Source organism: Epinephelus lanceolatus, chromosome 13 (genome assembly GCF_041903045.1).
Source record: "Epinephelus lanceolatus isolate andai-2023 chromosome 13, ASM4190304v1, whole genome shotgun sequence".
Classification (NCBI taxonomy): domain Eukaryota; kingdom Metazoa; phylum Chordata; class Actinopteri; order Perciformes; family Serranidae; genus Epinephelus; species Epinephelus lanceolatus.
Window position 1 is genome coordinate 35734834 of NC_135746.1, and position 27586 is coordinate 35762419.

Genomic DNA, 27586 nt, shown 5'->3' on the forward strand with positions numbered 1-27586 from the left:
AAGTTATTCATATTACTTCAGTCCGTAAAGGTCCTTAGATCAAGAATTCAAAGGGTTTTTCATATAAATGAATTCAAGTTGTGAATATTGTGAGTATCCTGGAGTGCCGCAACTCACTCTCTTTCTATCAGAGCCAGATCAAGTGAAGGATTCATAATTGATATATCATCTGAAGCCTAATTTTTAAACAAGTAATACTGATACTGGTTTAAATAAACAATTTGATTGTATTTCCCACCTTTGCTGAGCAACAGTTTTGTGTGAAAGGAATTAAAGGCCTGTCTCAAATACAGGCCTGTTGATTTCAGTGATTTAAATAAATAATGGCCTGGGCTATTAATTGACATTTTACAGTATAATAAACAAATGTGCAAATCTGTTGAAATTTTGGTAAAAATAAATACATTTTAAAAATCAGGTCAGGTCCACAACAGTGAATATTCCGCCCAATTTGGATTGGATAGGGTCACATACTGGCTCTGGTTTAAGCTCGATATCAGCTCTGATCATCCTACATCATACAGTGGGTCTGATTGGGTCCACTGCATTTTGCATGTGATTAAGTCGCATCTCACAGTCCTTAATTTTGGAATCAGGAGCAAAAATTTGAACCTGTTCCAAAACGGACCACCTAAATATTTCCTACATTACATAAACTAAGTGTGTGCCATTGTCCACTGAAAGTTTTCAAAAGGTTTTGTCTGAATTTTCTTTGACATTACAATACTACCAAATATTTGTTGTTAATTGCTGATATTATTATTTTTGAAGTATAGCTCCAGAAACCTAGTAGCCTACAGTGAGTGGATCTTGAGTTAACTGTGATAGCAAAACTTAAAAGTGCAAAAAGAAGGGAAATAAATCTTTTCTGTGTTTTAAAACTTTCATATTTGATCATTATGGCTGGTTTTTAAAGTAAAGCAATTAACACGTAGTTTGGTATCATACCAGTGTTTAATAAATATTGACTTCTTTTAAAAAACAAAAGTTGTATTATTCCTACGTACCCTGAACGCAGCGCTACAATCTATTGTTCACTCCCTTTCCCAAACCCCGCCCACGCTCTGAGCGGAGCCTGTGATTGGCTGAATGTGAGTGCGGTGCCGTCATCGCTCGGAGCGCCCATTCATCTCTTCACTTGGGCGTTGGACTCCGCATCTTATTAGCAACAAGGGAAATTTCTCCATTTTGCAGCCTGTCTACAGCGACACGGCCACCGATCTGGGATTTTATTACTTCTCCTCAGCCCTCAGCTTTTTCCTGCGTTTTTGAAAAACCCTCCACACTGACTGGACTTTGCTCTACATTTTCCCTGTCAACTTTTTCTTTGTGCACAGAGAGGGAGACAGCAGAGGAGCTTTGCGTTTCAACAAAGAGGCTTGTGGGTCTTTGTTCGTTTTTTTTTTCCTTTTTTGGGGGGGATCGGTTGAGTTTCTTTGTTGGAGCGAAAAGCATGGGAGCGCAATTGTCCAAGACAGCTGGAAAGGCTGAAACTGCGGCTGAAAAGCCCGGAGAGGCTGCTGCTTCACCCACCAAGACCAATGGACAGGTAAATGATATTTTATCATCCTCCTCTTCGAACCCATCCGCGGAGAGGCTGCTCGCTCAGGATGGGTGCTGCGCTCTGAGGGCGCAATCCGTGCGTAATTGTGGATAGACTGAATGGAGACTCGCGGTGGGAGTTTAAACTAAATGGAAAGCCTTGTTTTTTTAATTCTGAATAGATTACAGCTCATGAGCAACAGTTGATCATTTATCATTTCCATTTTTTCATAGAAAATGGCGCGCAATATTGATACAGAGGAAATTTTGCGAAATAAGCGTTTAATTTTGAGGAGTACGCCAAATTAGTTGGATCTTTTGTTGATAGGATGACTCTAAATTGTACCATTCGAATCATGTGTTGACTGGCTGGTTGATAAATGTCCTCCAAAAATAATGTCAGGGCAATAAGCAACAGCTTTGGCTTTGAATGAAGTCGCCTCTTGATTTGGAAATTGCTGAATAAGACGGGATGCAGCATACATCCAGAAAGGCTGTGTGCGCTCGGAGCACCACTCCTTTTGTTACAGATGCTTGACTAGAAAGTGGAGATGGCAGCCTGCTATCACACAGGAGGGGAGAGACAGAGGCTCGGAGCCAGTGGTGCGCCCCGGGGAGACAGAGAGGGAGGCTTGGTGCTGTTCCCTCTAGCTGCTTTTTACAGTTGGGATTTTGAGAAAACATACAATTCAGAACCTGGTGTAGATTTTATATATTTTTAAGAATTAATCCCTGGATCTGCTGGACTAATGAGCATCTGCTGTTTTAATGAGCAGCTGCTTTGCTTTGGCGCTCCGCTGTTGGAGCGAGCAGGCACCGACCCCTTGCGATACAGTTGAGGCACTGCGTTCACTCTCGCTCGAGATATGAATGAAATCCAGAGCGAACAGATGAGGAAACATGTTGCAGTTTGTTTAGTGCATAACTGATATTTTGTGTTTGATTGTGGCCGAGTAAAGTCTGTGAAAGAGTGAAAGTAGACAGTGAGTCCAGGCTGAAGTGAGAGTGTGCTTTTGTCACTGCTGGATTGATGGTGTCTGCTGCCCCCAGTGTCCACCAGTGGCACTGTCCGGATTCAGTCCTGAAACCATGTCAGCTCTGTTCATGGCATTAACAGTCACTGTTTCTCTCTTTAGGAAAACGGCCATGTCAAAGTGAACGGGGATGCCTCTCCTGCTGCGGCCGAGAATGGCAAAGAGGAGGTGCAGGCCAACGGCAGCGCCACAGCCGAGGAGAGCCCCAAGGAGGAGGCTGACAAGGCTGAGGCTGCCCCTGCTGAGAAGGAAGCTGCGGATGGGGAGAAGGTAGAAGCAGCATCTCCTGCTCCTGCTCCTGCTGAGGGAGAGGCGGCGGCGGCGAAGCCGGAGGAGGGCGCCACGCCTTCCACCAGCAACGAAACCCCGAAAAAGAAGAAGAAGAGGTTCTCCTTCAAGAAGTCGTTCAAGCTCAGCGGCTTTTCTTTCAAGAAGACCAAAAAGGAGACAGGAGAGGGAGCGGAGAATGAGGAGGCGGCTGCGGCAGCAGCATCCACAGAGGAGGCCAAGGCTGAGGGCACAGAGGAGGCAGCGGCTGCTGGTGAGGAGGCCAAGCCTGCTGAGGGGGAGGCTGCACCTGCCGCCGAGCCTGCCAAGGAGGAGGTAGAGGCCAAGCCAGAGGAGGCAGCAGCAGCAGCGGAGAAACCTGCTGAGGAGGCCAAGGAGGCTGCGCCCGCAGAGGAGCCAAAGGCAGAGGAGCCAAAGGTGGAGGAGAAGCCGGCCGAGGAGGCGCCCAAAACAGAGGAGGCCGCCCCGGCCTCGCAGGAAGCGGCGTCAGCGGAGGCTCCTGCTGCAGCCGCCGAGGCTGCCGAATAAGTTTCGTAAAGAGAAAGAAATTAGAAAAGAAAAAAAAGGAGAAAAGAAGATAATCAAAGAACATTTCCCTGTTTGTATGTTGGAGTGACGCCAGGTTCTGGCTTTGAAGAACTTGTCTGCAACCAGGGATATTTTAAAGCTTTTCTTTATTTTTGGTTTCCATTCCCCCCTTACACAAAACCCATCTCCATTCCAACGGGCTAGGGAGGTGGGTGGCTTCGATATGTACAACAGATTAAATACATCCACACTTTGCCATATATTTTTTCATCAGTATTATTATTTTTTTTTTTTGTTTTGAATTTTTATACAAAATGTAAACAAAATGGTATGGACATGCCCATGGTATGAAGGAGACAGGGGTTAGGCTGTAAATGAAGGGGGGAGGTGAGTTCAGGGAGGGCAGGGGGCGGGCAGGAAGGGGCCTGGGAAATGTGCCACAGACTATTACGAAAAGCGTAGTATAAAAAAACTATGAAACCAACATCTATATCCACCATGCGGTTTACAACACTAAGTCATTGTTACGATAAGACAAGAAATCCCAGAGTTAGGTATTTAGGAAAGTCATATAAACTCATAGGAGCTTTTCACTTCTCATTAGCTGTACCAGTCAGTGATTCAGTAGAGATACGAGTTGTATAGGCTTTATTGTTTATTGTTGGTTTTATGACCTTAATAAAAATGTAAGTATGTATAGGCGGGGTGTTTTTAACTGTGATTATTGTACAAAATGAAAATCTTGATCTCAAGAAGCACATGAAGTTTGCAGCTCTTTTTTCCACCCGCTCATTTTTGTAAGATAACAACACACACATACACACACAAAGAGTCATCCCAGAAGACCTTCTTAAGCAATTTTGAACTCAAAAAACCAAGCTGTGATAAGTGGAATGGTTAACTGTTTATATACTGTGGTATGTTTTTTGATTACAGCAGGCGATGCTTTTTCAGTGGTCTTTGACAAAAATTTAAGGATTCTATCAGATGCAAATGTTTGTGTAGCATCTTGTCTCTCGCTCTCTCTCTCTCTCTCTCTCTCTCTTTTCCTTTTGTAAATACTGGAGAAGCTTTGACCAGTTTGACTTAGAGATGGAATGTAACTTTGCTTACAAAAAAATGCTATTAAACTCCTCTGCTTAAGGTGTTCTAATTTTCTGTGAGCACACTAAAAGCAAAAATAAATGTGAATAAAATTTGAGCCGCATCTGTCATTATTTGTGTGTCACACACCGTAGAGTGTCATTTTCAAGACTAACTGAGGATTAATGACATCCTGCAATTCACTTGGGGGTCAGATAATGGCATTGTACACACTAAACGGCCAAAAATATGTGGACACGTGAGCATTACACCAATATGCAATTGCTGGACATGTTGATTTAAAACAGCATTAAAGCTGCAGTTATGAAAATATTTGTCATATTTGCTGAAGCTATCACTTTATCCAGACAGTAGTACATAAAACAGATAATCTGTGAAAAAAAATCATATTCCTTTGCCTCCTCCTAGTGCTTCTAAAAGGCATTTGCAGGAATCCACCGTGCCTGAATGAATCAACCAATCAGAGCCTTTGAGTCTCTAACACAGCTGTCAATCACTGCTCATGAACTGCAGTCAAACTAGGCAGCACTGATCAAATATCGATCAAGATTCTGCTACTGCATTACCTGTTTCTTACCTCAAACATTTTCAGGAGCATATTTTAGTGAACTGTTTAGCTGTAAAATGAGATGTCAGCTGGGATAATAAAATGAATCAATGAATGATGTCGGTGAAGATTCTCAGTCATCCAGGTCATGGTAATCGTAAGTGCTATATCGTAGGCAACTGGACTCGCTTGCGTTTCTTGAAGACGTTTCACCCCCTATCCAAGAAGCTTCTTCAGTTCTAAATGAACTTTGTACCAGTCATTTAGAACTGAAGAAGCTTCTTGGATGAGAGGCAAAACATCTTCAGGAAACGCAAGCGAGTCCAGTTGCCTACGATATAGCACTTAAGATGAATGAATGAATGTTTCCGAAATGGTGGCTGGGTCACAAACGTTCTCATTTTACAGCTAAACAGTACACCTAAATATATTTCTGAAAACATCTGAGGCGATAAAAAGGCAATGCAGTAACAGAATCTTGATCAGGTTTGACAGTCTGACCACAGTTCACAAGCAGTGACTGAAGCTGTGTTAGAGACTCCTCAGCTCTGATTGGTTGCTTTTGTTCAGGTGTGGTGGATTCCTGCAAATGCCATTAGAGCACTAGGTGGAGGCAGAGAAACATGTTTTTTTTTTTTTTTTTTACAGGTCATCTGTCTTGTGCTCTATTGTCAGGAATAGTTGTAGCAAATATGACAAGTTATTTTTAAAAGTTGCCAACTGCAGCTTTAATCTGTTGCTATAACAGCCTCCACTCTTCTCCTTCCACCAGATTCTGGACCAAAATTGCTTCCAGTTCCCATTTATCCTAAAAAGGTATTGGATGTTGGATGGGTTTGAGCAGAGTCAGGTTCTCCCACACCAAACTAGGAAAACAGTTTCCTCATGGACCCGGCTTTGTGCTCAGGAGCATTGTCATGTTCAGACAAGATGTGGACAGGCATGGAATTGCATCTCTCCCACAGATCTGTGTAACGCTATGTAGTGATTTAGTGGGGAGATTTTTTTTGTGAAGGAAAAAGTGAATAAACGCAATATTTTTAGGAGTCAATCTTCATTCCACACACCAACCTAAGCTATGTTAAATGCTAATGTGACAAAAACTCACATTAAGGAATTTCACCTAAGTTGGTTTCACGGTCACAGTTGTGTTCTGTACGATGAAATTGCCCCTGAAAATAATGTGATGTCTGGATTCTGAAAGACAAAAATAACAGCCTGGGCAATCACAGTGATGCTGCAGTTCAACATCTGGTAGTAAAACCGCACAAAACAAGGCACCTTGCTAAAATCACTAGGTCAGTTATTTGACTGTTCCTAAACACAGTGCATCAGTGTGTCTATTGTATGAATGTACACATCTGTACACTCAAAGCCAAAGGTGAAGTCTGACCTGCAAGCCCTCAGGAAATGCACACTTGACTTTCTGCTAATTCAAAGGGCAGCAGAGTAATGCGACTACATTGTAACACCTTCCTCCTGATGACAAACGCTTGCTGCAATCAGTACCAGCCTCTTATTATACGCATCTCATCTCTCAAGCACAACCATGACTCATCGTCAGTGGCAACAGGTTTCGATAGAGGCTTACTTACAGAGGTTTGTTTAGAAAGGTTTCATTTGGACAAAGGTAGAACTCCATTTCATGTTGAGTAATCCATTAAGACTGATGATTAAAAACAGGCATATGTCCAAAAGGGTACAATACACAGCAGATGTAACTTGGTAATGTACAATGCAAATTAGAAGTGATCAGATTACGAACTCAGACTTGTACATCCACTCCAACACAGGATCTGGTAGGAGTGGAAGTGCGCAGTGGATGTTGTCTTCATCTCAGACCTGAGACACTCAAGTAATTTTAATCAGGCCTTCCTAATCAATATGTTTTGGTCATGGGTCATAGCTTTATATGATGTTTACCTAAACTCAGGGACCCACTGTCCTTGACTAACTCTGCTCCTCCTGCAAAGAGTTTCTGAAACTCAAGATATGATAAAGCAAGGCAAAAGCCTAAAAACAAGAGTACCAACCTCCTCAAGCTACCATCACTATATTCCATATCAATGACCAAAACTTAAAGTGGTGATCCTGATCAGGAAGAGGAAAATGAGGATTCATAGTCAAATAAAAAGCAGGCTGAAGCCAGAAGTTTGGGCTAGGATATCAAGTCCCTGAATTCACCTTGCACCATTTCATGGAGGACAGTTTGATTCCAGTAACCTACAAACATCATCCTACCTCAGTCATGGCTCATGTTCATCCTCTGTGGCTTCCAGGCTGGCTTAGCAAAACCCTCTGTATGTGCAAACCATAAATAACATTAAGCTAGTGGCTAAAATTAAAGGTTGCTAGCTTTATCTCTAGTTAGCTTACCTCTCAGTTGGTGCTTGCCTCTGGCGTGGAGCTCCCGTCGGGCCTGTAAGGCGGCTGTCCCTCACGCCGGACGAACTCCATTTAAAACTCGGACAATTTAAAGTTTATTTGACAGCTACGAAGGGAATATTCCAGACAGAGTCCAATGTGCGCATATTTACATATAATTAGGAGATACTTTTCAATTCGGCATGCCTTAAATGCACATAGAAGCCATGACCTGGAAGCAATTTAACCTTTACTCATTGAGTCGCCTGTCATTATCTGAAGTCTGCCTCCATCAATCCAGTGATGGTGGACAGCGGGAATGAGGAGCTTTCCAACCGGTAAGTGGCGTTTTATTACACTGGAGTCGTCCTCGTTTGGCTTTCTGCGCGCCGAATCCACCACAACAAAGTATTCTTATTGTATTAATCTTATATTGTACTTTGCGATTTATTTACGTTTGTTTAAAAACGTTAACTACCGGCAAACTTTAAATACCATCGTTCTTCCTTCAATCATCACTGCACCTGCACCGAGCCTGAGATGCTATCTACAGGGTTAGAGCGTCCCCGTGTGGCTGTTCATTGTCATTACACACACCTCTAAAGAGCACATCATTTGAAGTAATACACACCTCAAGGGAATAGTATAAAAGTTTTATTGACAAATACAAAATATTAAAACATGAAATCATAGTTGGTTCATCTACAGGTTTTACCCAAACTTTCCTAAAAACAAGTAGGTCGAGGTTTCCTTCAGAAGATAAAGCACATTGGAAAAAACTGATTCAAAGGGTATCAAAGGACATACTGTCATATGGCAAATTCAAGTGATGGATTCCAGAAATCCACGGATACACTACGCAAAGAGAGACACAATTCACAAGAGATTTACAAGTAGAAAATAGAGAGTCATAATAAATATAATGCTTCTGACGGTGATTCAGTGAAGAGCCGGATCCTTTAGAGAAGACAGCGCTGTGGAGTTCTGTGTGGATAGGAAGAAGAATTCAGGCACTGCTGGTCTGCTCAGTCTTCACACTGCAAGAGGAAAATGAGAGTATATCTCAGCTGGGGTGTATTCTGAATTTTACAGGGGAAAAGTGCACCACATTATGTAAAATATGTAGAGACAGACTAAACTTAAGTTGGCCAAGTTGAAATGCAAATACTTCTTCAAAGCAGATCAACTTCATCAAGTGACCACAATATATGTTGCAGATGCAGCTAAAGACAACTATTTGTCTAATTACATTTGTGATTTTAACTATACACGATTCCAAATCGTTTAAAGGGCTGCGGTCACACCCTACTGGTCCAGGCACGAGCAAGATATGTCTTTTTAGGGTTCACATATTATTACAAACCAATCAGGAGGTGTGTGTTCTCTATAAAGAACAATACCAAAACTAAGCCTATTCAAGCAAATGAAGCCAGCGATTCTGCACTCATGTTGTCTTGTGGTCACAAAAAGCTCAGGAAGAAATGAGCAGTGGACTTCATCTGTTCTAAGTATCTACATGAACTATACATTTAGAAGGAGTCCTGTCCTGTACCGAGTTATGAGGGACTGCATTCTGATGGTGCCTTTCCAATAGCCACAGCAGTGTTAGTGACGGCCTCATGATGCCTCATGAAGCATTTTCTTTATTTTCTGAGCCCACGAGATGGCACTTCTTGTTCAACAAAAGGTTGAAAGCACACTATTCTTTGAACCTCTCTCTTTAAACCAAGAGTGCCATCTAGTGGGCTCAGTAAAGAAAATGCTTCATGAGGCGTCAAGAGGCTTCGTTTGACTGTGTATATATATATATATATATATATATATAGCACTCAGCACTCAGTCACTGTGAACTGGACCTGAAGCAGGAGCCAGTAAATACAGAATTACAAAAGAAGAATGTTTTGAGGACGTGTGTGAGGATGTTGTTGAACAAATACTAATAGAGAGGCTCGTCACCTTTTTGAGTCAGTCTTCTCAGCACTGCTGTCCTTTGTTTTCTCTTCCTCTTTTATCTCTGGAAGAGGATGAAGAACAAAAGACACATTTATAAATATAACATTACACCACTGTGAATAATTCCTGAGTGTCTGAACTGAGGGTACCCACCAGGTTTCTTCTCCTCTCCTTCCTTCTTGTCTTCGTCCACTCTGGGCCTTTTTGCGCCCTTCTTGTGGTTGGCCACGTTTTTCCTGCCTCCCTCGCCCTCATCCTCAGAGTCAGAGAACTCTTCATCACAGGCTATCCTCTTATCTGTGGCACGGACTGCAATCACACGAGACACTCTGATTAATGATGTTACAGGTGGAAAACCTGTGGACAGACACTGACTGGGGGACATCTTCAGAGAACTTTTCACAAAGACTTGTGCATGGGTTGATTCTGATAACTGCCATTGCTGACATTATGTACTACTGAACTGTAAGCTCCCTGTCTGACATTATAGCAGGTAACTAGTGTTTGACAGTTCTGTTATAAATTCAGTTCCCAGGTCAAACAATAGGAATACTTGTCACACTGAATAAAAATGGACGCCAGTCTTACTGGACAAGCGTTTGTCAGGATCCTCTGTGTCCTCGTCCACAGTGTCGTCTGGGACAGCGTCCTCCGGGATGGCCTGCATCTGCACTCCAGGAGCATGAGGCAGCATCCTCAGGTTCTCAAACAGTCGCTGCCTGTATAATCAGATACACAAAGCCAAGGCATTCAGGTAATTCTGGAGCAACTTAAACAACTGCCATCAAATCAACTCTTACATCAACACAGGGATATTTGTTACATCTATTATTAATGTGCTGTGACAGCAGCCAGTTATGTTGATGGAATCAGTCAGTCAGCCCTATTCCTGCCTGCAGCTTGTTCAAAATGCAGCTACAAGACTTCTCACTGTTACCAGACAGAGAGACCGTATCACCCCAGTACTGGCTTATCTTCACTGGCTACCAGAGAATTGATTTGACTGCACATCCTCTATTCCTCCTCCCAACCCCTCAGATCAGGTGACCAATCACTGCTCTCCATTCTACACACCCAGTTAAAAACTGATCACTAAAAGGTGATTGAGCATTTTCAGTTGTTGGTCTTAAACTGTGGAATAGCCTCCCACTTAGTTAGATCTTCCCCTCTACTGACACATTTAAAACCCATCTTAAGACGTGTCTCTTTTCTTTTAATATCATTAGGATGACATACCTAACCACACTGCTTAGCACATGTATTTTCTATTCCATTTTGTTGTTTGTGCATCCTATTTTTGTGTTGACTTGGTCAAAATATTGTATGCTCTTATTAATTTTAGTGACATTCTCCTATTTATGACTTTTATTTGATTGTTCCTGTGTTGTTGATTATTTTATTTCTCTGTGAAGCACTTTAGTATTTGTTGTTTTTAAATGTGCTCTATAAATAAATCTGACTTGACATGAAAAAAACTTGAAAATTAGGTTGAATCTTCTGTTTTAGTAATGTCTGTTTCATGTAAGTGAAATCTTCTTTAAAATTAAAATAGAGCTGTGGAAGCTCATTTCCACTCATGTGATAAAAAAAAAAAAGATCTGTTAGTCATAATAATTTAGATAATGAGTTAGTATTTAAATATAAAGAGGTAGTATTTCAAAATAATGACATAGCATATAAAATACTGAGAAACAATATTAAATCATTATTTTGAAATACTAAGTTGTATTTTTTGAGAAACTAATATTTCAAAAAATATTTCTCATTATAATGACTTACAGGATCTTTCCTTTATTCATCACACTGTTAGAAATGAGCTTCCAAACGAGCATAACCCAACAAAGTACTGCGAAAATCTGTTGATCAAGTTTGTCAGATTGCTCCTACAAATACTGCCAAGCTACGTCACGTCGCCTCTCCCTGTCTGTGCTATATTACAAATGTGAGGGAACATACAGATTGAATAATAATTACTTAGTTGTTAGTAAAAATGTTTTCTCATACTGAGCGGACTCCATCTGCTGAAGAAGACCAAGAGATATCGTCGAAAGCTCAGGAAAAAGCCAGTAAGTGGATGAACTTTTCTTGCTCAAAATATTTTGATGTTTAAACACCTTATATCTTCATGATGGGGGCCAGGAAAAAAAAAACAATAATATAATCGGACATCTCAGAGCATCATTGGCAAGGAAAGTGCTACATTTAAAACCTAAGATTATAGTCATATATAATATTTAAATACCCCTGCAGGCCCACCACCCACAGAGGGATCCAGAAGGGTTCGGTGCAGTGTGGATCGGGCAGCAGACCAAGGCGGGGGCCTTAGCGGTTCGATCCTCGGCTACGGAAGTTGGCTCTTGGGACATGGAATGTCACCTCTCTGGCAGGGAAGGAGCCGGAGCTTGTGGAAGAGGTTGAGCGCTACCGGCTATATATAGTCAGCCTCACCTCGACACATAGTTCCGGCTCTGGAACCCAAGTCCTTGAGAGGGGTTGGACTCTCTCCTTTGCTGGAGTTGCTCCGGGTGAGAGGCGGCAGGCCGGGGTGGGCTTTCTGATAGCCCCCAGACTCTCTGCCTGTAAGTTGGGGTTTACCCCGGTAGACGAAAGGGTTGCATCCCTGCGCCTTTGGGTCGGCGAATGGGTCCTGACTGTTGTCTGCGCTTATGCGCCGAACAGCAGCTCAGAGTACCCGCCCTTTTTGGAGTCCCTGGGACGGGTGCTGGACAGTGCCCCGACCGGGGACTCCATTGTTTTGCTGGGGGACTTCAACGCTCACGTGGGCAATGACAGCAGGACCTGGAGGACCTGGAGGGGCGTGATTGGGAGGAACGGCCTGCCCGATCTGAACCCGAGTGGTGTGCAGTTACTGGACTTCTGTGTGGGTCGCAGTTTGGCCATAACTAACACCATGTTCGAGCATAAGGATGTCCATCAGTGCACGTGGCACCAGGACAGCCTAGGTCGCAGGTCAATGATTGACTTTGTAGTCGTATCATTTGACCTGCGACCATATGTTCTGGACACCCGGGTGAAGAGAGGAGCAGAGCTGTCAACTGATCACCACCTGGTGGTGAGTTGGATCAGGTGGCAGGGGAGGACGCCGCACAGACCTGGCAGGCCCAAACGAGCAGTGAGGGTCTCCTGGGAACGCCTGGCGGAAGAACCTGTCAAGATGATCTTCAACTCCCAACTCCGGGAGAGCTTCGACCGCGTCCCGAGGGTGGAGGGGGACATTGAGTCCGAATGGGCCTTGTTCCGCTCTGCCATTGTCGAGGCGGCTGCCGCAAGCTGTGGCCGCAAGGCCGCGGGGGCCAGTCGCGGCGGTAACCCCCGAACCCGCTGGTGGACACCGGAGGTGAGGGGAGCCGTCAGGCTGAAGAAGGAGGCCTACAGGGCATGGTTGGTCTGTGGGTCTCCAGAAGCAGCTGACAGGTACTGGCGGGCCAAGCAGCGCGCAGCAGTTGCGGAGGCGAAAACTCGGGCGTGGGAGGAGTTCGGTGAGGCCATGGAGAAAGACTATCGATCGGCTCCAAAGAGGTTCTGGCAAACCGTCCGGCGCCTCAGGGGGGGAGGCGGCAACTTGCTCACACTGTTTACAGTGGCGGCGGGGGTATTCCAGTGAGGAAACAGAGCCGGGGGTCTCGGGGGCGGGTCGTCCAATTTCTGGGGCAGAAGTCGCCGAGGTAGTGAAGGAACTACGCGGCGGCGGGGCCCCGGGGTGGACGAGATTCGCCCTGGATATCTCAAGGCTCTGGATGTTGTAGGGCTGTCCTGGCTGACACGCCTCTGCAACAGTGTGTGGACATCGGGGGCAGTGCCTCTGGAGTGGCAGACCGGGGTGGTGGTCCCCATTTTCAAGAAAGGGGACCAGAGGGTGTGTTCCAACTACAGGGGGATCACACTCCTCAGCCTACCCGGTAAGGTCTACTCCAGGGTGCTGGAGAAGAGGGTCCGGTCGATAGTTGAACCTCAGATTGAGGAGGAGCAATGTGGTTTTCATCCCGGACGCGGAACCGTGGACCAGCTCTTTACCCTCGCCAGGGTGCTGGACGGGGCATGGGAGTTTGCCCAACCAGTCCACATGTGTTTTGTGGATTTGGAGAAGGCTTACGACCGTGTCCCCAGGGGCATCCTGTGGGGTTGGTGGCCCCCTGCTAAGGGCCATCCAGTCCCTGTACCAAAGGAGCACGAGTCTGGTTCGCGTGGCTGGCAGTAAGTCGGACCTGTTCCCTGTGAGGGTTGGACTCTGCCAGGGCTGCCCTTTGTCACCGGTTCTGTTCATAACTTTCATGGACAGAACTTCTAGGCGCAGCCGAGTGGTGGAGGGTGTCAGGTTCGGTGACGGGAGGATCTCGTCCCTTTTATTTGCGGATGACGTGGTCCTCCTAGCTCCATCGAACAGTGACCTCCAGCTCTCGCTGGGGCAGTTCGCAGCCAAGTGTGAAGCGGCTGGGATGAGAATCAGCACCTCCAAGTCTGACGCCATGGTCCTCAGCCAGAAAAGGGTGGATTGCCCACTCCCCGGGGGGGAGGTCCTGCCTCAGGTGGAGGAGTTTAAGTATCTCGGGATCTTGTTCACGAGTGGGGGTAGGATGGAGCAGGAGATTGACAGGCGGATTGGGGCGGCGTCAGCAGTGATGCGGATGCTTAACCGGTCCGTTGTGGTGAAAAGGGAGCTTAGCCAGAAAGCGAAGCTCTCGATTTACCGGTCCATCTACGTTCCAACCCTCACCTATGGTCACAAGCTCTGGGTAGTGACCGAAAGAACGAGATTACGAGTACAAGCGGCCGAAATGAGTTTCCTCCGCAGGGTGTCTGAGCTCAGCCTTAGAGATAGGGTGAGGAGCTCGGACATCCGGGAGGGACTCGGAGGAGAGCCGCTGCTCTTCCACATCGAGAGGAGCCAGTTGAGGTGGTTCGGGCATCTGGTAAGGATGCCTCCCGGACGCCTCCCTTGGGAGGTGTTTCGGGCATGTTCAACCGGGAGGAGACCTCGGGGCCGCCCCAGGACATGCTGGAGGGACTACATCGCCCGGCTGGCCTGGGAACGCCTCGGGGTTCCCTCGGAAGAGCTGATGGAGGTGGCTGGGGAGAGGACTGTCTGGGCTTCTTTGCTGAGGCTGCTGCCCCCGTGACCCGGACCCGGATAAGCGGAGGACGACGAGACGAGACGAGACGATAATATTTAAATAGTCATCATCAGTAAAAATTAAAAATCATTCTTAATACTTTAAACATCTACTGCAGCTCAGTTAAGAAACAGTCCTCTAAACCGAGTGTACGTACTTGATCTTGTCCATGTATTCGGATGTGTTCTGGTTGGTCATGTTGGAGGGACTGATGTGCAGCTTGAAGTCAGGCCCAAAGTACTCAAAGTAGTCATTGTACGGCAGCTCTGCAATGGAAACATCAACGAGAGAAGTAAGCAAACTGAGCCAAAATGAACACAGCTGCAAGAGATTTATATGCCGCAGATAAAACAAAGCGTCAAATTATCAGTCATTTGGAATGAAAAAGCAGCGATAACACACCTGTTAATATGATTTACTGAGGCTTTATAACCTGCGCTGATCCTCACTGAATGGAGGATGGATTGAAATGAGTGTGGAGTTCAGTTAATGTCCTGAAATTCCATTAAGAGAACTGCTGGCCCATTCGACAGGCTGTGATTACAGCCCTGCTCTTTATGTTACACACTCAGTAAAGGAGACAGTCTGCTGACTCAGCTCCCTGCAAGGAAAGGTAGCAGTCAGGCTGTCCCTTCACAGACGTGAAGTCATCTACCATCCGCTCACCACTGACCCCAGATCCCCGTTCAGATCCCATCCTCCACCCAATGACACCACAGGCTAAAGAGGAAGCCGAGTCAGGCAAGAAAGGTGCTGCAGAGTTTTTTAATTTTTAGTTTCCAGTTCCAGTTTTTTAAATCTAAGATGATGCTGATTTTCATGCCTCTCTGTTAAATTAGAACTAATTCCATGACACAAAAGAGTCAATTATATCTTGAATCAGATCCACACATGCCCTGTGCTTCTCTTAATAGAATAGGCCCGTGGTTGATTGAATATCAAGCATTAATATTGTGTTATTTTTAGAACGTTTCAGCAAGCAGGGACTGGATTAACAGACTGTTCTGGCTTCTATGATTAGCCAGAGGGAACACCCAGAGTGTTAGCAGCAGGCTAGCAGCTTTGTTTTAGTAATGATGTACCTCCATTTGATACATTATATGGAGCTCTCTTAAAGTACTCTCAGAATGTTTGTGAATACGGCCCCAGATATAATAGGAAAGCACTGACAGGGAACATTTCGCTTCACATAAAATATGTTCGAACTTGCATCAAAGTACATATTACTGGTAATTCTTTTGTACTTTCACTTAAGTAATTAAGTAATTTTGAATGCAGGGGTTTTACTTTTAGTGAAACCTTTTAAAAAATTAATTATAAAATTCAAAACGCTGACAAAAAAAATTGAAAGCAGGATTACAGTAAGCAGTTTGAACGTTTTCTAGGGTGAGGGTGGGCTGAGAGATTATCTGTGGGTAACAGACAAACTAAGATGTGCAAACATTATTGTTGAGGATAACTGTTTGAGATCATGACTCCACGATGCTACACCTAGCCTGCGAGGTAAGGGCCAGTGTCAACCAATGCTAGGCGCTTCTCAGCAGAGTGCTTTGGAGGCGCAACATTTTTTTAAGATGAGACGCTTTGCTTGTGTCTGATTCCTATTATGTGGAACATCCGGCTTTGATATACAATATATTAACAGATTTGAGATGTGTGCAGAGTTTAAGCCAAAGTTGAAAAATTTTCAACCCTCGGTGCTCACAAAAAAAAAAAAAAAAAAAAAAAAAAGTCCAACCGGCAGCGCTCAGCACAGAATTCACTGCCAGTGTTTGTAGCACAGTGTAAATACACAGTGTTCCCACTGCAAAACATATTACAAGAATACACCAGCTTCAGAAAAGAATGCTTTGGTGGACACAGCCCCTGATGTGATCAGATAGATTTAATTTAAGGCTCATAAGCCAAAAGGTTGACAACTGCTGCTCCGGTCTAATGCCATCATCTACTGCTCAACACAACACAGACAAAAGTGCTCCTTTCAGCATCCTTCACACTCATTAATATTTAGACATTAAATCTGTGACCAACCATCAGGGATGTCTGTGTCCAGAGCTACAGCTGTCTCATAGGTCCAGCAGCGGGCCACGTTGCGGATGGTGTATCCTCCTCCACCCAGCATGAGCAGAGGGAGGTTGAAGGACTTCATGTACTCCACACACTTGGCATGGCCTGGTAAAAATAAGAGGCACAATATATCACTTCCAGCGTGGGTCATGACTCCCATTTATCATTCATTTCACATTATCTGCTGTGTATCCGTACCGCGAATGGTGAGGTTAAAGCAGCCGAGGCGGTCGCCTGAGAGAGAGTCTGCGCCACACTGAAGGACCACAGCGCTGGGCTGGTACATCTCCATCACCTTGGCCATCACCTGCAGGGCCACAGCACACAGACACACTCAGGAAGTGCTGAAGGACAGTGCGCATCCCCACTGCCAACCACCTGACATCCCACTGTCATCTATGCCAAGTGTGTCATGGAAACAAACCCATGAATTGAAGCGTAGCTTTTAAAATGTGTTTCATTTTTGTTTCATGACAAAAACACAACAACTTTAATGCTGTGCTGGATTCTCTTTTAGCTCTGGTTTGGTCTCCACTACCTCTTGAGAAAAATATCTGCCTCTGTAGCTGCTAAATGTTCCACTATGTTCACCAGCTAGTCACTAACTGTCTGTCTGCTGTTTGGTTCTTGATAGAAAGTAGAAGCAGAGCTTTCCAGCTGAAAGCAGCTATGTGCTGCTCCTGGAGACGAGGTTGAAGAAAACAAGAGTCTTGCACGCTAGAAAACCACAACAATGTTAGGATGCCAAAAAGCTTTGTAGAGCTTGTTTAAGAAACTGTAAGGCTCACAACCTGAACACAGAGTAAGGAATATACTTGGGCTCTACAGTATAGCTTAAAGCTTCATAATGTTGCTATTCGAATTCTAAATCAACACTCAAACTCTGTACATCTTTTCTCTTTGCAACAGTTTAACAGCACCATAAATTACATTTATTCATTGAAGAAAGTTGACTCCATTAAAAAAGACCAACTCCTTTAATCTGATGAGTCACTTCATTCAAACTGAGGATTTTTAAGATTTTTTTGTGTCATTTTTGTGATGACGTCACCAAATGAGACAGACATTCAAAGGTTCATTCAAAAACTCCAATAAAAGCTTTGAAAGTTAAAAAAACAACAACAAAAAACCCCATTCGGTACAGCCCTACTTCCTACACTGGAATAATGTGCAATAAAAGTCACACGTCATTCAGGTATAAAATAGAAGGTTCAAATGAACCTTTGAGCCAATGTGACAAAACTCTGCTTCATTATGGGTGACTGAATCAGATCTTTTAGATTTTGAAAATGTCAAAAACATTTTCCGTGGAATATAAAGAAGTCTAGTCATGTTCAAGATTAGTGTTCTACTCACAGGTTTGAAGATTTGCTCGTATGACTCATCATCAATGCCGTCACGCAGGGGGAAGTTGACAGCATAATATTTGCCTTTTCCAGCTCCAATATCCTGAAAACAAAGACGACAGAGTAAATGACAGATACATTGCTAAATTATCCATATACACATACTATCAGTGTGCAGTGGCAGCCAACCAACAAGATTATTATGCTTTTTCAAATGTAGACACACACAAAACTGAATGTTTTACTGTTGTGATGCAAAGATTCTAGTGTGTCTTAGATATCTCAGTGAGGACAGAGGCTGAGGCTCACCCTGAGGTCTCCAGTTCCAGGGAAGTACTCCCCATACTTATGGAAGGACACAGTCATGACCCTGTCTGTGGTATAGAAGGCCTCCTCTACACCGTCCCCATGGTGGATGTCTATATCAATGTACAGCACCCTCTGGTGGTACCTGGGAGAGAGGAAGAGCACAGACAGAGCTGGGGTTAGTACACACCATCCACTGTGAGGTTAGCACTGTGTCTCATGAGCAACAACCCTCAAATCAGGGCTCCGAGACAACTACTTCTGCTCTGATGAAGATTGTTGTTGTGCTTGCTTTCATATACTGCATTTACAAACATACATGCTGATGGGTATCATGTGAGGAAGAAATATCTCAAGCTGTTAATGAGACTCACTTGAGCAGCTCCAGTATGGCCAGCACAATGTCATTAACGTAGCAGAATCCAGAGGCTTCAGACTTCTTTGCGTGATGAAGTCCTCCAGCCCAGTTCACTGCGATGTCAGTTTGCTGTCGGTTTAACTTCACTGAACCAGCTGACAACAACAGAAAACACGTTTGATTTAGCTTAAAAAAAATCATACATGACTGATACTGACACTAGATCTGACAGAGCCTATATTTTGCTCATTTTGCCCACACAGTTCTGATAATGCAATTAAGCTAAACTGTGGCAATTAAACTCTTAAATGATAATAAAGGCATTTCCCCAACTTTACTTTGATTTGTTAATCTAGTCCTGAACCTTTAATGTTAAAAAGAAATACTTTGCATTTGACACAGAGCAATCAGGCCAGAATTATTCTGTTAGCAACTTTATTACACACAGATCAGCCAATGGTAGTGGCCCCTCCAGTAGGGCAATGAGCCATGCTACACTGCAAAAACTGTTCAAGAATGGCCTGAGGAATGTGACAAAGAGCTTAAGGCATCAACCTGCCCTCTAAGTTCCCCAGATCCAAATCTAATCCAGCATCTGCGAGATGTATGCCCAGAGGTACCCCGATCTGTGGTAGGGCTTCCATGTATCGAACTTGACTCTGACTTGTCAAGGCACAGACAAAAGACCTCTGGGAGCGTCCTGTGGTGTCTGGATCCTTGAAGTCCTGTGGGTTACGACTTGGCATACTGGCACATCCCTGATGACTGCTCAGTTGAATTGAGATAAGACAAATTTGGAGGCTAGGTTGAAGCCTTGAGCTCTTTGTCACGTTCCTCAGGCTATTCCTGAACAGTTTTTGCAGTGTAGCATGGCGCATTGTGCTGCTGGAGGGCCACTGCCATGGAGGAGTGCTGCTGCCATGAGGGGGGGAACTTGGTCTGCAACGGAATTTGGGTGGGTGGTGCTTATCATGTGCCAGGACCCAAGGTCTCCAAGCAGAACATTTAATTGTAACAAGATGATCAATGTTATTCACCTTACCTGTCAGTGGTTTTAATGTTTTGGCTGATCAGTGTAGCTTACAGACATAAAATTCTGCATTAAAACACAAAGTATGCTTTAGGACTGCTTTGGAAATGTCAGCATTTCTGAAGGATTCACATTTCAAAAGGCCCAGTCCTGAAATCTACATGATAGCTACAGAGAACCAAATTAGGGACATGGTTTTTGTCCCCAGTTGGACGAGCCATCCGAAATGAACTGGTATTATGTCTGGTGTGTGTCCTTCCAAAAGGAACTTAAGTTATACCCATACACACAGTGTGATCAAGCATCCCTGCAGAAAGGGCTACTTTAGCTCCACTTTGCTCTGAACAGGGACAGTGATTATGCAGCAGTCTGAACATAATAATGACCCTGTTATAATGATGTTACACTCATTTGTATAACTAATGACTCACTGTAAAATGTGACATATTCTATTAGGAAATGTTTGATATAATAAAAATAGCAATACAGTAGAAACACATGATTAAATTATCTGTATTGCAGTGTGCTAAAAAAGCCAGTGTGTCTAATATGGTCACGTGTTTGACCTTGTCTCTGTGCAGAGGATGTGATGTAGTAGGCAGTGATATAAATAGTGGTTTTCTCCCTTAGTCCAAACACATGCAGGTCAGGTAAACTGATGACTACAGTGCCAGCAGGGCTGAATGTGTGTGTGAATGTGGGGTTCTGTATGTATCAACCCTGTGATGGACTGATGACCTGTTTCATCATTTGGTAATAAAATCTACCACTTGTCTATATACCCATTGTCTTCTAACTTACCAGCAGAGCCACCAGCGGAGAGCTGGCAGAACTCAAACAAGCCATCAAACACAGGACAGTCCTCTCCAACATTGACTGCAAGATTAAAAAAAATTGATTAATTACTAATGTGAGCACATCAACATCAGAAGAACAGCAGCATGTCCAATGAACAGGGTGACCACTGCAACACTGATAAAATCACTGTGTCTCCATGACTTTTTAGACCACCTTTACAACTTGCATTAAAATGTGCTTTGGATGATCGGCTTGCAAACAGATAGATCTTGACCATGTGAAAGTACATGTGTGAATGCACCCAAAATGCACTGAGGACACATTGTGATCCAATTGATGAAACCACCTCCAAAGGTGGTCAGGGATGCATTGCGACCACATTAAACATATGTGTAAATACAGTACAATTGCATTTTCAATGCACATACAGCAAGGAGGTGAGCAGAAATAGGTAATCATGCGTGACTGTTCCACCTACTAGTAAGACAGCAGCAAGAAAGCTTATAGATACTTAAGGCACTCATAGATGGAGTCAATACGAAACCAACCATCTGCTTTTAATTTGGTCCGACACACACAACCATGTCATTTGTGAAGCAGTGGCTAAGCAATTGGTGGAGAATGGCTACAATCATTTGGTTGTTTGTGCTGGACCGAACAGTGGGTTCTCAATCAGATCTTTATGTGGACACTGGAGACACATATTAATACTGTAATAAGGTTAAATCGTATGTAGATACAATCTGGATACAAGACACATTTTAATGAAAGGTGTAAAGCAGAACAGATTGATCAGCTGGTGACTACAGCTCTTTGGGCCATATCAGGTAAAGCCTGTATCTAGTTAGTGATCATCTTCAGTCTACTGTTTGTTATCACTTTCACATACATCCCCTTCTCAGTATGACTGGTTGAGTCATTTATCTCTTCATTACCACATAGCAAGCATGTAATGTGATTTTGATTATCCACTAATTGTTTAAATTATTTATCAAGAAAAAACGCCAAAGACTCATATCTCAAATGTGTGTGTCATTTGAAAGTTTGTGCTCTTGAGCTCAATGGGAATTTAGTTGGGGTTTTTTTTGTGACAATGTATAGACAAAACATTTAACTGAACGCACTTATTACTTGCATTCTTGATGAGAACCCTAAAGAGGGAGCCTGCACGCTACTTACACCGCTGCATCTGCTTGCTGAACTCAGACATGTTGTCTGGCCGTATGGATCGGAGGAACTTGATGTAATCATCGCTGTGATATTTTGTCATCTCCTCCGCAGTGGCCTTGTGTGGTCTCTGAAACACAAAACAAAGCAGCTGGATGAAAACTAGGGAAGAGCAGAAGAAGACTACAGCCATGTTCATGTGTTAGTTACACCTTACATTAAGATAGAACATTGCAGCAGACAATAAAAGATGTTATTACATAATTGAGTGGTTAGAAACATACATAGATCTCCATTTTCCTGTATAGTCCATAGTTCAGAAGCAGGTTGTGAGTCATTCGGATACGATGTGGTTTCATGGGATGCCCCTGTCCATAGTAGTAATTTCCAATGTCACCTGCAAAGGAAAACATATCAATTTAAAGACCACAGTCACAAGCAATGGTAGGAGGTGACAAGTAATGAAGTTTTGAGAAATAATAATCAGCAATATGGATACTATGGCAGCTAGGGAGATGGAAACACAGTATTTAACCTCATATAGCTATATTGACATTGTATTCAGGGTTGGAAATTATTTTTTTTTGTCCACCTGCCACTGTGGCTGGTGGGTTCCAAAACCTACCAGCCACTAAATAGACTACCATTAATATTTGGCTGGTAAGTGAAGCAAATCTAGCAGCCACTTGCATTTTGTACCAAGTCCATTTGCTAACGAGCACTTCCATGTCCTCAAAAAGGGTCTTTTATGACAAATACATGCTAAAGAAAGCAGCCATATAAGTATGTGAGCCAGTATTAAATGCAAGAAAACAGATTCACAAGTTTATCTTTATCTTTTGTATTTTAAGGTGTTGGTACAACCCCAATTTAAAAAGTTGGGACACTGTGTAAAAGCTGCATAAGAACTGAATACAATGATTTGCAAATCTTTTTTTGACCTACAGTGGATGAAATAAGTATCCAACACGTCAAATTCTTTTCATTAAATACATTTCCAATGCAGCTATTCACATGAAATTCATAAGACATTGGTATTTACTCAATATAACTACATAGATAATGAAATCGTAACGTATGAATCCATAAAAAATTATGTGCAATAAAGTGTAAGGACACAGGGAAAAAAGTATTGAACAAGTTAACTGAAATGTATTCAATACTTGGAGAAGCTTCATGACACTTCCTCTTCAAAGAAACTAGTGTCTCACCCTCAACCAGAGCTAGAGCAAGTACCCTCTAACTGTCTGCTTTAGTAACTAGCTACTAATTACTGTGAAATAAATAAAATAATAATAAATAAATACATAAATGGTGGATTGATCACACAGGAAGACTAGGGTAAGGAGGTGATGGGTGGTTACCTGGTAACAATAAAAAGATACACCAAGTGTTTTTTTACTAGTGGCATTTAATCTAAAAAAAAAAAAAAAAAAAAAGGGCAGTGCAGTGTGCCTCGCGTTTTGTAAACTGCAAAACGCTTCCTGTGTGATCGTGGCCTAAGGCGGGCCCTTCCGTCACTATCCCAGGGAAACTATCAGGCTATCCTAGGAAATGTAAATTTAATTCCTGGAGCACTCTATTATCTATTCAATTCACTCTAGTGGTGCTTACTTTTAATATTTTATGAACCCTCATAAACAAACACATATTCATAGACATACAGTGCAAACGCCATGACCACCATTCTGCACTGTGATATGCATGACTACCAATGTATGCCATTTTGAAATGTATTTCCTCAAACCACTGGCCACTGCAGGGGCCATTTCCAGCAAGTGAGGAAGCAAGTAGAGTCATTCAAAATCAGAAATACACCATTCAGCGAGTTTGGTCACAAAATTGGACAATATTCGTATATATAAACAACTCTATCTAAACTCTGAAAAACAGCAGGCCAGGTTATTACGATGGCACCCAATGTCACCTTTTGGCACAGCACCATTGTGAATTAATAGGAGAGCCAGCTCAGCAGATACTGTGACTAATTATGTCCTCATTGACCTGGAGTGCTGAGTTTAAAAATAAATGATTTCTCTGGGGGGAGGACTTGGGTAAACTTTAGGGGTCAGGACTGCTTCCTGTGCTGTGAAATTCTGCTCATCTGAACCCAGACAGGCGGAAACACTCCACTCAGTCCACTGAGTAACGTTCCGCATCAATTAGGCCTGTGCGCATTGTGCGTGAGATGGCTGCACACTTTACTTTGTGGACTCAGAAATTTAACTTTGACTGACTAGGTCTAAAGTTTGTTATCATTATCATGTATTCTTCCAGGCCGTTATGTATGACACGGTGAACCAAACATGGCCCACGGTGCTAATTATGGCTCAGACAATGAGCCAGTAATGAGTGTTGGGATTACAGTGTTGTGCACATTCACGTCTGGCTAATTACAACACCTTCAACATGACTTCATTCATACCTACATTCATTTTCACACTCTTGCTCGCTAACGTTATATGTTTTGTACATATATAGTTTGCTGTATGCTTTATTAACCGCTTAACGCGCGGTGACTAGTTAGCACCATGAAGGCCACTCTAGCGATGTCATTAACGTTAGCAGCGAGCTTCGTAGTTAGCTAGCTTGTGTTAAACACCACACATTTACCAGCAGCACCAGCTAAACAGACTAGCTAAGCGGCTAGCGTTAGCATGCCCCAATTTGGGCTCCTCATTCACACACTCGGGATGTCCCATACCGTCATAGTAGTAGCAGACCTTCTTCTTAGTCCCACCAGCGGTCGTGTAAGCCATGTTTGGGGCACTTTTTCAAAAAGTTGCTTTGAATTTGCTTTCACGGATGGAGAGAGAGGATGGACGGCATCAACACAGGAGAATACACACGACGGAGCGGTGCGTTGTTGAATGGGAGGCGCAACTGTAACGGGGAGGGGCGGGGCGGTCAGTTAGAGAGTGGCCCCGGGCCCCACACAGGAAGAATGAGACCAGTTATTCAATTATTCTATTCAATTATTCTATTCTATCCAATTATACTATTCATATTGTTGCTAAAACACCACAGCTAAATGACTTGTCACTGAAGACATTAACATATGATAGGCAGACACATACAATGTATAGAGTATTAAGTATTTTTCAGAAACCAATGATCAAAATATGCTTGCTATGGTTTATGCTAAAACAGTGGTTACTTCTCCACAGTTGCTCCTACAAGAGATGCACAATCCACCTATGTGTGTTTATTTGCTGCTCTGATACAACACTAGGTGTCAGCATCATCTCTGTGTGAAATTGTGTAGAACACTGTATGGCCAACATGTTAAAGCCATATACCACTGAGTTATGTGACTTAGCTCATGTGCAAGGTATGTTTTTTTCACTGGTTAGTCACTTGATTCCTTCAGAGAAATTCTAGGAGGTCAGGGTTCACCTTCTGGCAAGGGTTGCAAAGCTGGTAGAGCTTTGCTCATGGACCTGAAGTGGGGCCAGGGCCGGACTAATCTGCTAGAAGGTGCTACGGTAAAGAATCAGCTCTGAGCCCCAACTGACATCCTCTTCCTTTCCATTTCTGTGCACTGTTTATTCATCCTGTTGCCTTTTTACCAGTCAGGTAGAGTGTGCTGAAGACCACAAATGACTGGATATTTGGCCTAGAAACCAACCGGTACCTTTACATTGAAAGTCAGTTTGTCTCAGGTTTGCTGATTGTCATTAATCATGTGCTAATTTAAACATAAGTGTATTATGCATAATATAAGCACAATATAAAGTTATAAGATTAAAGTCTTAAAAGTAGACCCACATAGGGCTGTTCTGCAAGACGAGTCTGCAGAAGTCTTTAGTTCATCATTTGAACATATAGTTCACTGTAGTGGTGCATCCCGCCCCTGAAATAATGAATTCCTTTGTTAGACATAAATAAAGGTAATTGAATTAAAGGTCCAGTGTGCAGGATTTTGGGGCATCTATTGACTGAGCTACTGGGGCAGCAGTAGCTCAGGCCATTGGAAGTTGCCTTGGGAACTGGAGGATTACTGGCTCAAGTCCCCATTTGGACCAAGTATGGACAGTGGACTGGTTGCTGGAGAGGTGCCAGCCACCTTTCGTGGGCACCGCCGAAGTGCGGGCACTGAACCCCCAACTGCTGGGGGTACCTCTCCAAGGCAGCCTCCTCACTCTGACATCTCTCCATTAATGCCTGTATAGTTTCTGTTTGTGCATTTGTGTGTATTTTTGGCCTGTGTGTTTATGACAGACTGCAAAAAGATTACTAAAGTATATCTTCTTCTTTGTCTTCAATTCTATATCATATTCATAACTTTCTTTATATTAGTTTATAATCATCTGAAAATAAGAATTGTTGTGTTTTTGTTACCTTTGAATGAGCTGTCGTGGGTCCTCTCCCACAGCGTCCACCATGTTGTTCTGCAGTAGCCCAGAGCAGACAAATCAAACACTGGCTCTAGATAGGGCTGTTCACGTTTTCGCATTTCCACATCAGCCACTGTAGTTCTCCTACACATCCAGCACACAGGAGAAGTTTCAGTTCTGCTATCTCACCACTAGATGCCGCCAAATCCTCCACACTGGACCTTTAAATTAAAACACTGCAAATTAAAGCTTCCCTGTGGAGATTTAAACCTCTTGTGGTGCAAGAGGTTACTACCAATGGTGTCCCGCTATTGCTAATGTCAAAATACGCTGCAGTGTACCAGAAAAGGCAGAGAAGAAGACTGCAAGTGAGTATATATGGATCCGAACAATGCTGGACTGGAAATACTTTTGAAAAAATCAGCTTTGAAGATGTTTTATGGGGAAGGAAATGCAACCAACACACTTGTTAGAGCTCAAGGATACACACGATGTGTTTTGGTGAGTAACACTGAATGTAAATATAACTTTTAGTTGTTTACAAAAAAAACTCCACAGGGCGCTTTTATCAAATTACCACAAACCAGACAGTGAAACATGGTGCCTTTAGGGCCCCTCAAGGTGTGGGGCCCTGTGGCAGTGCCCCACTCTGGCCAGTTGTTAATCCACTTATGGACAAATGCATCTTGAAATAAAGCCTCCAGGTCAGAGTTACTTACACCCCCATGCTGTTACTCCTATTGGGATCCATTTGGGATAATAAACACATACACAGCATACATTAAACACTGAAGAAAAAAAGTCCCAATAATGTGTCTTCAAAGACCTCTGACATATATATCATAGACTTTGTTTTACGTCTTGACTTGGTGTGAATTTTATATACACCTTTATTGAGTAAATAAATCAATGAATAGTGCCTCAGGTATGCCCATGTGCTCTGGAACAATTTGGATCCTAAACATGTCAAGTCAATTTCATTTATACACTCCAATATCAGAAATCACAATTTACCTCAGGGGGTTTCACAGCCTGTACAGCACATGACACCCACTGACCTCAGCAACTGATGAGGGATCCATCTCCCAGGACAGACAGACCTGCAATACTGTGTAAAGAATACCACCTAGTAAAATTACAACATTTGCAATCCATATAGTAAAATGATACATAGAATGTGAACATATGCAGTATGTAATGCACAATTTGGAAGACAACAGCAAGAAAGACAAGATTAACTTCATACCATACTAGTTCATCATGTGCTTGAGAGACTGCTTGGAGACTGCCTAGGTGAAAATGGGGATAGCCAGTAATGCCATCTGTTTCAGGGAAATTCAAACCTGAAAAGTTAAAGACTATTTAGGTAGACTACAGCATTGGCATTTCCACCAATGGTGGACACCTGTTATGATGTGTCTTTGGACTCTATACAGGAATAAGAAACAAAAGGGCACTTCCCCATGCTGCCTGGTAGGACACAAAGTGATGCTGATGAGACATTACCTGAGAGGAGATGACGAGAACACTGATGCTGAGAAACCTGTATATTTGCTGCATTTGGAATGAAAGCTTCTGGAAATTGGGTATTTTACCGTGCAAAGACCTTTCCTTACCTGTTTTGTCTGTGACATTGCAAAGGTCAGCAGCATACACTGATATCCCTTACCCACTGTTAGAGGCAT

The 27586-nt window shown here is 43.3% G+C and overlaps 2 protein-coding genes and 1 long non-coding RNA gene across 3 annotated transcripts in view; 1 reads left to right on the top strand and 2 right to left on the bottom strand.

The window, feature by feature from the left end:
• The window catches only part of LOC144466564 (uncharacterized), a 270562-nt gene extending 262651 nt beyond the window's left edge, over nucleotides 1–7911 (bottom strand). The window contains exon 1 of the long non-coding RNA XR_013493174.1: nucleotides 7420–7911. This is a non-coding gene — a long non-coding RNA (uncharacterized LOC144466564). The remainder of the gene's footprint in view (nucleotides 1–7419) is intronic.
• marcksa (myristoylated alanine-rich protein kinase C substrate a) lies at nucleotides 1128–4593 on the top strand. The gene is made up of 2 exons (XM_033648944.2): nucleotides 1128–1549; nucleotides 2679–4593. Exons 1-2 carry the CDS (start codon nucleotides 1454–1456, stop codon nucleotides 3390–3392), a joined length of 810 nt encoding a protein of 269 aa, XP_033504835.1. The 5' UTR covers nucleotides 1128–1453; the 3' UTR covers nucleotides 3393–4593.
• Nucleotides 7912–8048: 137 nt separating the features above from the next.
• On the bottom strand, nucleotides 8049–24436 carry LOC117270371 (histone deacetylase 2). Its single transcript, XM_033647935.2, has 14 exons — nucleotides 24269–24436; nucleotides 21849–21961; nucleotides 21577–21694; nucleotides 20401–20475; nucleotides 18586–18724; nucleotides 18215–18356; nucleotides 17916–18008; nucleotides 16758–16866; nucleotides 16524–16664; nucleotides 14650–14758; nucleotides 9949–10079; nucleotides 9514–9669; nucleotides 9364–9421; nucleotides 8049–8444 (listed from the first exon to the last, which is right to left on the bottom strand). Exons 1-14 carry the CDS (start codon nucleotides 24321–24323, stop codon nucleotides 8414–8416), a joined length of 1470 nt encoding a protein of 489 aa, XP_033503826.1. The 5' UTR covers nucleotides 24324–24436; the 3' UTR covers nucleotides 8049–8413.
• Between the last annotated feature and the right edge of the window lie 3150 nt (nucleotides 24437–27586).